Source organism: Copidosoma floridanum, unplaced genomic scaffold, assembly GCF_036245765.1.
Source record: "Copidosoma floridanum isolate Cflo_tuat_1 unplaced genomic scaffold, Cflo_Japanese_pri ptg000026l, whole genome shotgun sequence".
Lineage (NCBI taxonomy): Eukaryota > Metazoa > Arthropoda > Insecta > Hymenoptera > Encyrtidae > Copidosoma > Copidosoma floridanum.
In genome coordinates, this window is record NW_028321903.1 from 12,299,149 (window position 1) to 12,309,503 (window position 10,355).

General features: G+C 32.6%; 1 protein-coding gene across 1 annotated transcript in view; it reads right to left on the bottom strand.

Annotated features, from left to right (window-relative positions):
- conv (insulin like growth factor binding protein acid labile subunit convoluted) overlaps positions 1-10,130 on the bottom strand; it is a 77,594-nt gene extending 67,464 nt beyond the window's left edge. Inside the window, exons 1-7 of the mRNA XM_014362832.2 lie at positions 9,881-10,130; positions 9,219-9,506; positions 8,904-9,141; positions 8,517-8,763; positions 8,185-8,439; positions 7,723-8,039; positions 7,271-7,568 (exon numbers count right to left, since the gene is read on the bottom strand). Coding sequence (XP_014218318.2) covers positions 7,271-7,568; positions 7,723-8,039; positions 8,185-8,439; positions 8,517-8,763; positions 8,904-9,141; positions 9,219-9,506; positions 9,881-10,130 — 1,893 coding nt within the window. The remainder of the gene's footprint in view (positions 1-7,270; positions 7,569-7,722; positions 8,040-8,184; positions 8,440-8,516; positions 8,764-8,903; positions 9,142-9,218; positions 9,507-9,880) is intronic.
- Positions 10,131-10,355: the final 225 nt, after the last annotated feature.

Here is a 10,355-nt window from a genome sequence, read left to right on the forward strand (position 1 = left end):
CAAATTGACATGGAAATGAGATGTTATATTTAAAATGAAAATGTCAGCCTCGTCAAATATGACTGGCACCACGAACTGTGTTTAGAACAGGGCACAACACCAATTTCGAACGTTCACACAAACTATATATATGTTAGTAATTTAGTTTATAACCTTGATTTGCATAACGCTTTGAGATTAAAATCGATTAAGGTTAAACCATAAGATTATGTTAAATAACTATACTTATACATTTGCCGAGGGTGGTGATAGTTTTCTGAAGTGGAGGTTGTTAGGTGACGATTTGCTCGAAGAACTTCATTTTTTCCTAAAAATAATATTTTAAGACTGTTAAAAGAGTCATCCTTAATAAAAGTCGTCACCTAACTGAACTGACTATCTGCTTCGTGGGTCTCGGAAGTGTCAACACTGAGAAAGAAGTGGGAGAGCAGAACTCTTTCAAAGGAGCTCTGCTTTACCAAACAGTAGGGCTACTTTTCTCGGCTCGATTGGGGCAGCTGCTGTCCCACAGCGAGAGACTAGAGCCCCCCTTGCGGTGTATACACAATCTCACTTGGCGAGACTGCAACTGACTCCTATGTGGCTATTTCACTGACGGTGCGATTTTTTCCACCCAGTGGGACGCCACAGCTCCCACTTATGCAAGATACAAGCGATCCTTCAAGTGTGGAATACCTGTTGTACCGTAAGTGATGCTACATACGCCCTACAACTATGAGAGCATAACCTCACCATCGCTGGTACATCACCGCTCCCACTTCTTTCTCAGTGAAGTAAAAACTAAAGTGAGCCACTAAGCCTAAACTTGCAAAGTCAGCAATCACTAGCTCTATAGCATGTAAGACAAAAAAGTTTTGACTAAAACTTCCCACAAGGTGCATTTCTTCGCATGGCGTTTTAGTCAGTAGCCTGCCACCGCTCATCGTGTGCGGTCCTAAATTATCAATTCAATCCCAAAATGCAATTAGCAAATCTTAATATTTCAGTCTAAGCTGTTATAGTTCATTATAATACTAAATGAAAAAATTAATATTACAAACAGTGCAGAATACCTCATTATTTATACCAAATAAAAATTAATAATATCAAAAAAAGTTGTGCTAAAAGATCGTATAGAATTGAGACTACTGAAAAAAAGGTACGTTGACACATATATTTTATAAAGCCTAACACTTTCCTTTTTCTTCGATGTACAAATAAATAGTTGGACTGTCTGCTAGTCCCATGGCCCGTCAGGGAGTGTGAGACCAAAACCCACAAAGATCCAGTTTTTACTAGATGCTAAATTTTAATAATTATAAACAATTATTTAACAAGATTTATTAACAATTTTAGTAAAATATGTGAGAAAATAAGCCGTCTTCACCATTAAGGACGTTACCTAGGATATATATGTCTTTAGCAGTTATTCTTAAAATTTTTATTCGACCTAGTATAGCCTAATATTGGCCTAGTATGACCAGTGTAACAATGCTTATCATTATTCACGTATTATTCGTTTTCTAGTATTATAAAGTGTACTTAATAAATGCGCTAAAGCTCAGAATACTCTAATTTATTTTGTTTTTAAATATTTATGTTATAGTTCACATTAACAGGGCAACGTTTCATCATTTTGAGTGTTAATGAATGATAATTGAAGTGCTGTCAATGTAGATACTGTTTTAAATAATTAAAACTGTATTTGTTTAATACAGTCGTGAATTGTTGTTTTTTTTTCAATTAATGGCTGTTTTTTTTATTTTAAAAAAGTTCTAAAAACTATTACAAAAATTATTTTGTATACTTTATCTATATTTACGTATATACAATTACTACATATATATGTAGATAAGCGGGGAGACCTAGGTAGGGCTGACCTTTTTTTCGGTAACATGACGCTATTTAACGTAATGCATTTGCCATATTTCGACCAATGTAGGCTATAAAGCTAGGGTGCCAGCGTAGGATATATCTGTTTGGGATTATTCAGTACCTTAAGGGAGTTGGATCGCTCTTGCGGGGGGGGGTGAGTAAAGGAGAGCTGTCCTATGCTAATCGTCTACTAGTACCAACTCTAAAATAACATACTTACAAAACTCTTTATCACGTACTTTAAGATAATGGAAGATTAAAAATACTTTATAATCATTAAATAACAACAGTTATACTTTAATAAATAGTTATTTTACATTTTACGCTCATTGTTTGTCAATTACGAAATGCTTATTGACCGTAAACATTCTAGCAACACTGTACAGCACATTTTTTATGTCGAAGTTCGTTGTAATGATTGATACATGTATGAGTAAAACGTGTGTAGCAGTATATTGTAGCAGTAGACACTTGATAGAAGATTCGTTGTGTTTACGTGAGAATACTTTTGACATAAATGAATTTGTTCGAACAGAAAATATATCAATATAAAGATAAAAATTTGTCACTCAAAGTTTTTTATCAAAGATATAAGTAACAGGAGTTTTGCTAAAATCTGCAAAAATCTCAACGAGATGAAAAAAACGAAAAAAAGAAGTCGTATCCTCAAAGTTTACGGAGGGTCGATGTATGTTTGACATTCATTGTTTGGGATCCAGCCTTTTTGTTTCTTTTAAAAATACGTATTGTCTTTATCTTGCAATGAAAGCAAAAGACAATGTAGGCTTGCAAGTTTGTTTAGCATAAGGTGTCACAGTTGCCTGCAACTGCATATCGTTTCAACAAGTAATTGCCCTAACCCAAGTTAAGACGTCAGAAAAGACGTTATTAGAGACGTCTCAAACCCCGCATGGGTGCATAAGTCCTTTATGAAGTATTTAAAGACGTTTTATAGTCTTTATAGACGTCTTTGCAGGGATCGTTTTTGGTGAGGTTTTTTTTTGCACATAAACGTCTCTAGATATGTCCTTAGTTTCGTCTTCAGAGACATCTTTAATTACGTCTCTAGATACGTCTTGAATAACGTCTTTAAATACATCACCAAAGACGTATCTGAGATATCTTTGGTGACATCATTAATGAAGTCCTTAGAGACATCTTTAGTGACGTCTTAACTTGGGATAGGATGCAGTAACAGCTGGTTCGACGATAATTTCCCAGAAAAATTTATGATGTTGATGCCCCATCCATATCAGGTAAACAAATAGTAGTTATTCATGAAAAATTGTATACCAAATGAAGATTTAATATTCATTCAACCTTGTATATATGCACACTAAAATTTTTTACTTGAAAAATCATTGAATGGAAAATGGAAATGCAATACTGTTAAGATATACGTTAACGTTAACAGCAATAATTAAGAATATAGTATCCCTGTCTACTATAATATAATTGATTCCATCCTATATCTCCTTTTATAACACATAACTATTAATTTACAAAAAATTCAGTACTTTATTGTCACATAAAAGTAGTAGTATCCTGTACCGTAATCAGTATCTTTATATATTGAAACTATTACTGGATAATTATTTGATCAATGTGTACACAACTGAACGTGCTATTTTTTAATTAACAATCGTCGTTGCTCACACTTTTATTTATCTTAATCAACAACTTTTTAATCTATCGCCAGTGATTTTTTTATTACTATTCTAATCTTTTACAGTAAAAAAGTAAAAATTGTTTATAGATACGACTATTTGTGTGTGTTCTATTGTATTCAAAATGAGATTGCTTCTTTTTCAGACCTCCAAACCTGAGTCAAAAATTTTCAGTCCCACAGATTGGTGAAACAAATGCATCCCAAAATTTCCAAATAAGTGATGATTCCTTGGTGCCACTTGTCATGTCATTTGACACTGTGTGAAAATAAAGGAAAACTGGAGATCATACAATAGCCTCAATGGCTTTGCTGTTATTGGATAGAATAATCGCAAGTATCGTTTGTGTAATATGGAATATGATGCCTGTGATCGTGATTGTTGACTAAACTTTTATGGCAGCGCCAAGACTATAGAAGCAGACTTAGCAAAGTAGCTTATGAATGGCAGTGAAATTTTGATATCATGTAATACAAACGTTGGGGTGATGATAGGTAATGACAATAGCTTGGCTATTGCAGCTGTTCGACAATCTATTAATCAATCTGTGATTAAGCTGTCAGACGTTTATCACATTACAGCAGGAATCACCAGTAAGCTGTACACTCTTCCAAAAAAGCATAAGAAATGAAATGCTGTTGCTATTAAATACTTATCTCGATCCTTCTTCTACGCTGTGTCACGAAATTCAAGCGATAGTGAAAACGTGGCCAGTGCCATTCAACAAATTCCTCTACATGTATTCAACGATCACAGTACGTGTTAAGAATGGTGTGGATTTGTTTCCGATCAAGATAATTACAAAAACTCTATTGTTGCTGATGAATTTCAAGGTCCAAACTTATTTAAAAATCTTAAAATATTGTTTGAATCGTTAGCTAGTAGTTCTCAAAAATTCAGTCATGGATCGTCTAGTCAGGCAAACAAAAGCGTAAATGCTTTTAAAGCTGCTGATTGCACAAAAGCCAAATATTCTTCAACCACGTGATGGTTTGCAAGTTTTAGAGAATCCTCTTCCCAGCCCAACACACTAGAGAGAGGGGAGACAATATCCCTTTTTCCTCCTATTTCTTTTAACTAATGTTATTGCAATGATAGTGCTAGTTGTTAATAAAAAAACGAGCACACTTAATTAATAAAAAAAAAGAGATGGCAGTGAAATAACTGGTGATAATAGTGATAACAATAATAGCTCTAGCGGTAGCGGTGATAATAAAAAAAAATAATAGCAAATATAATAACAATAGTTCCAGTAGTTGTAGTAGTTATAATAAAAATAGTGGCAATAGTAATCGTACAAGTGACGATGATAATAATAATAATAATAATAATAATAATAATAATAAAAATAATGATAATAATAATAATAATGATAATAAAAATAATAATTATAATAATAATAGTAATAATAACAATAATAAAAATAGTAATTATAATAATAATCATAGTAATAATGATAAACATAATAGTAATAGTAACAACATTAGTATTGATGATAGTAATTTCGTGAGCCTTGTTCATTTATCTAAGTGTAAATCTTATCAGTAATTATTTTTATGTTGTTTATTTATGTTTATGAATAATCATGTTTTCAACTTACTGTTAATATTATTGAGAGGGAGAGGAAAAGGGAAAAGAGAGGCTGTTCAGTTGTACACGGTGTTGGTGGCATGGAGTTGCTTGTTCCAATGCAGAGTAAGGAGGGCACGAATGGCTGATGAGGTGTGTGGCTTTGTTTTTATTTGACTAAAAACAATATTTGGTGTTTGTCATACCTTGGAATTTTTTTATAAGTTGATGTGTTTGCAGCGTTTGGGTTTTCACGGAAATTTTTATCTACAGCAATAAAGGTGCACTGCATGCGGGCGTGACTTCTTTGAAACAGTTTCTTCTCGAACGTGATAAAAAACATCAAATCCCTTTCCCTTTTGGTGCTGTTTGTGCAGATGGATAGAAATAGTGGAGAGTGAGGAGGGTGCAAAAGAGTGGGGTAAACATATATTAAATATAGCATAAGAATACCTGCAAAAAATTTCCGATCTCTTAACTGTACCCTTTTTTATATGTTTAATTCTCAAACATTGTAAGTTAAAATGTAGCGTTGTGGAAAATTACATAGAATTGCATTCATACAGTCTGTAGAAATCTCGTTATTCTCGTTTGTATTACTTTCAAACAAACTTTTTAATTTTCAAATACATCCACAAGTAGTTTTTTTTAATAATACAAGACCAAAAGTCAAGTATGCGTAAAAGCGTGTATGCAAGTACATCCATATGAAAAAATAATTGCCAGAGCTGCTGCATTTATTTTCGCTCTTCTCACCTCTCTGAACTTTTCTCCCACTTACTACACAGAAAAAAATTTGGTACTTAAACAGCCTAGGTGATTAGACTGTTTAAGTTCAACCACATCTTTGAGGTATAACAGTCCTGAGCTCGACTTTATACAGGCAGAAGATTGCACTGTATGCGTTCAATACAGCATTGAACGGCAACGCGTCAATTGTTGGCACCACCTAACTCTGACGGTAGGCTCTCTACAGTTCAGTGGTAGCATTGAACGTTCAGAAGCCAAAGAGGGGGAGCGCACGAGCTCGAGTCATGGGACCATTTTGGCACATTGGAAGGGCTTGAGCAGATTGAATGCTCAAAGTATACCTATATATACGAAGAAGCCAAGCCCTTCCAATGTGCCAAAATGGTCCCATGACTTGAGCTCGTGTGCTCCCCCTCTTTGGCTTCTGAATGTTCAATGCTACCACTGAACTGTAGAGAGCCTAACGATTGACGCGTCGCCGTTTAATGCTGTATTGAAAGTATACAGTACAATCTTCTGCCTGTATGAAGTGGAGCTTAGGACTGTTATACCTCAAAAATGTGGTTGAACTCAAACAGTCCAATCACCTAGGCTGTGAAAGTACCAAATTTTTTTCTGTGTATGTGATAAATGTCCTTAAGTCAAAAAATTACCCTAATCACCTTTATGAATGAAAAAGTTGTAAATGAATAAATCACGATAAATACCGGTTATTGTTTATACGCAGTTAACTTTTTTTTTAATTTTCGAAAATTCTAAAAAAATGAAAAAATTGTATTAACAACTATTTAGTGATCGTCATAGTTATATGATATTGATAAGTAAATCGATATTGAATAGTCCATCCTTAAGCTGCTCTGCGAAAATGTACTAATTTCTGAGTTTTTGAAAAGAATATTTAACTAAAAAAATTAGATTATCAAATAATTTATTTATTTATGTAATATACAATCAAACCAAATAAGTTCATAAAAATAAACAAAAATTTGTATTAAAAATAAGTTATGTACTGAACCATAACAAGGAGTAATCGAATATTTTTTATGGCTCTTGGTTGAGAGAGAAAGAAAGACAAAGAGCGAGAGAGAGAGAGAGAGTGCGTACGCGTGCCTGCTACTATATTACGCTATACTATACTCTCGCTTTCGAGAGAACATGCGGTGGTGGGGACGAACAGGAACGTAGAGGGCAAGATAAAATGTGACACTTCTCAGTATTTTTGTCAAGCAAGAGCCCTATGTAAGAAGCTATGCTTTAAAAAAAGTTTCTTAAATCGAGTTTCTAAGAACAATGACCCTTTTATGTTAATAATATATCACACAAAATGAAGTATATTCTTAGAATACAAAGTAAACATCTTGTTTTAAAAATTATCAGCTATTTAGGTTATATAGTAAATTTTATTGTAATAAGCCCGAGGAAAAGCATACCTGAAGATAAACGTACTGCAAGCTGGAAAGCATACCTAAAGCTTCTGCGGGAGGATTACTTATATTATTAGCTTGGAGGTTTAAAGTTCTGAGAGTACGTAAGTTTTCGAAGCTGCCGTAAACAAGATTGTTTCCAAGTCGGTTTTTAGATAAATCAAGAGAACGCAACGCATTCATGGATGGCCAAACATCGATACTTGGAATCTCTTCTAAAAGATTTTCAGAAAAGTCCAGATAATCCAATGATATGGGAATCAGAAAAATCTTCTTTAACTCGTTGTGCTTTACGGACAATGTTCTAAAATAAATAATTTATTAGTTTTATTAAGATATTTGTTCATGTCTCCTCAAATGTTACTTGGTGTTTATTGTATTAAACAATTTAATGAAGGTTCCCTAACATTATACTTGAACTTTCGAGTATACTTAATAATTGCCGTTAGGAAAACTACCTGCAACTGGCTAATCTTGTAAAACTTCCTTTAGATACGTCATTTAGTTTATTATAACTTAAATTCAGATCCAATAATGTTGGCAAAGGACCAAACGTTGAAGGATTTATTTTTTCTATATAATTATGTGATAAATTCAGGTGACGTAAGTTAAATAAAGTTTGAAAGATGGCATTATAGATATCTGAAAAATTGTTGTGAGATAAATCAATAGTGTGAAGTTCATAAAGTTTTGGAAATGTTTGTCGTGGAATTGATCGAATAACGTTGTAAGAAACATTCAAGACTTTTAAGCCAGTCATATTATACAAAGGTATCTAAAAAATAGAGTAATAAGTCTTATTAAAATCATCGTACATATAACATAACACAATATTACTTCTATATTAAATCTATTGCATATTTGTTTTGAACTCTTGATGAAACTCATACATAGCTGTTTTAAACAAATAATGGAATCACCTGGTTGAGTGAAGTTAAAAAGTTAAAACTTAATTGTAGTGTGGTAGCGTAGGAGGCACTGTCAAATGCTGTTTGGGATATATCTTCGATTCTGTTATGACTAAGATCTAATATGACAATGTTGGCACAGTTTTCGAAAGCACTACTCTCAATTTTAGTAATTACATTGTGAGAAAGATTAACTACAGCTGAGAACAATCCTTTAAAGGCTTCTTTCTCTACGATAGTCACTTGATTTTCAGATACATCTATGTGCTAAATAATAAAAGATCAGCATTATTTTTAAATAATAGGCAAGTGTTGTATTTTCAAATAGGTTTAAAACAGCTTACTTCTGCATATTGTAGTTGGTAGAACATTTGATAATCAACCTTCTTAATCATATTTTTAGACACATCAATGAAGCCAATTCTTGTCATCGTTCCAAAAGTTCCTCGGCTAACCTCACTAATACGATTGTTACTCATGTATAGTCTTCTCAGAAGGCGCATTCCTCGAAAAGTATTGGAATCTAATTTTTGAATCTTATTGTTGTTTAGATTGAGTTCTTTTATCAATGAATTTCTTGCAAAAGTGCCTCTATTAACGTAAATAGGCTTTTTAAATTGTATTATTTATTGATATAATTTTACGCTTAATAAATTATGAATTTTTTTTTCTTCCAGTAATATTAATCAATAAGACATTATTAATGATTATTGTAAAATAAAGAGAATTGCCTTTTTAGTTCGGTAATTCTGTTATTCGAAATATTGCAGGATCCCAGCTTTGTAAGATCGCCAAAATATGATGCATCTAGTTTATCTATCAAATTGTAAGATAAATCCAAAGTTTCCACGTCTCTTAAACCCTTAAATTGGTTCCGCTGTAAGTCTTTAATTTGATTTCCGTGCAAGTCAAGAATTTTCAGTTTCTTCAGCGGTCCAAGGGTTTCTATAGGTAACAAATTTAGTTTGCCTGTAAGAAAAATAATACTTTTCAAAATGATTGTTTGTGATATGACAGAACATTTAAAATATAAGAATATATTTCACCATTGCTAAAATCAAATCGCTCAACTTTCAAGGCAGCAAGACTATCTGCGAAAATATCACTAGGTAGCTCTTCTATTCTGTGCCCTCTAATACTCAAAGTTGTAAGATTGCCTAAGATACTGAAAGCTTTTTTTGGAAACTTTTCTAGTGAACTTTGGATTAGGTACAGTTCTTGTAATGTTCTATTCACGCCAAGAAAGCTATGCTCCTCAATCAGTTTTAATGGAGTTTGAATGAATTTCAAAACTCGAACGTTTAGTTGGTAAAGTGCTGGTCCATAAAATCGTACTTTGAAGTAAAGTAGATATGCAAAAATTATAATAATGACGATCAGGATTATAACTATTTAGAACAAAATTTTTTTTCAAATACAGTCAAATATGTATTTGTATTGATTGTGTAACCATTATTACTAATAATCCTATCAATTTATGTAATGTGATAGATACTAGAGTTTCATCAATGACATTTAAAATGATTTACTTTATGTATCGTTGATTGATCTAAAAGATATAGTGGTAAACATTTTTTTTAACTGAAACTCATTTAATTTAAAAAAATTTGAAACACTTAAAGGGCTAAAAACTGAAAAACATTCCGAGTGAAACTAAAACTTTTACGTAAATTATTGTACAAATAAAATAAATATTTTGTTTTCAAACCTATATTGCATTTATAAATAGTCAGCTCTTCAATCAGAACTCTCTCATTTCCAAGACTGACAAAAGCCAGACTCAAACTGGCTAAATTTGCATTATCACATTTTATGTAGACACCTTGATCACTGCCATGAACACAAACGCATGGATGAATAACTGCTTTAATCTTTGAGCATGTAAATTTTGGCCCAGGTGGGATGTAGCCCGCGAAAGCTGAGATGATGAATCCAAAGAATAATGTTAGGGATAACATCACTCTGAAAGATAAACATAAATGTATTTGCATTTATTTTAAAGACTTTGAGTGATTACATATTTAATTCAAAATAATTCCATCAAATAAAAAACACATGCTTCTGTTGTTCATTTGGTATGCTTTTGTTGCGTTCTTAAAAACGGAGTAAGATACTACTCGTTCTACTTTCATGACGTTAAATTATATAACCAGTGGACAGTAGGTGCTTGGGTACCCAAATAA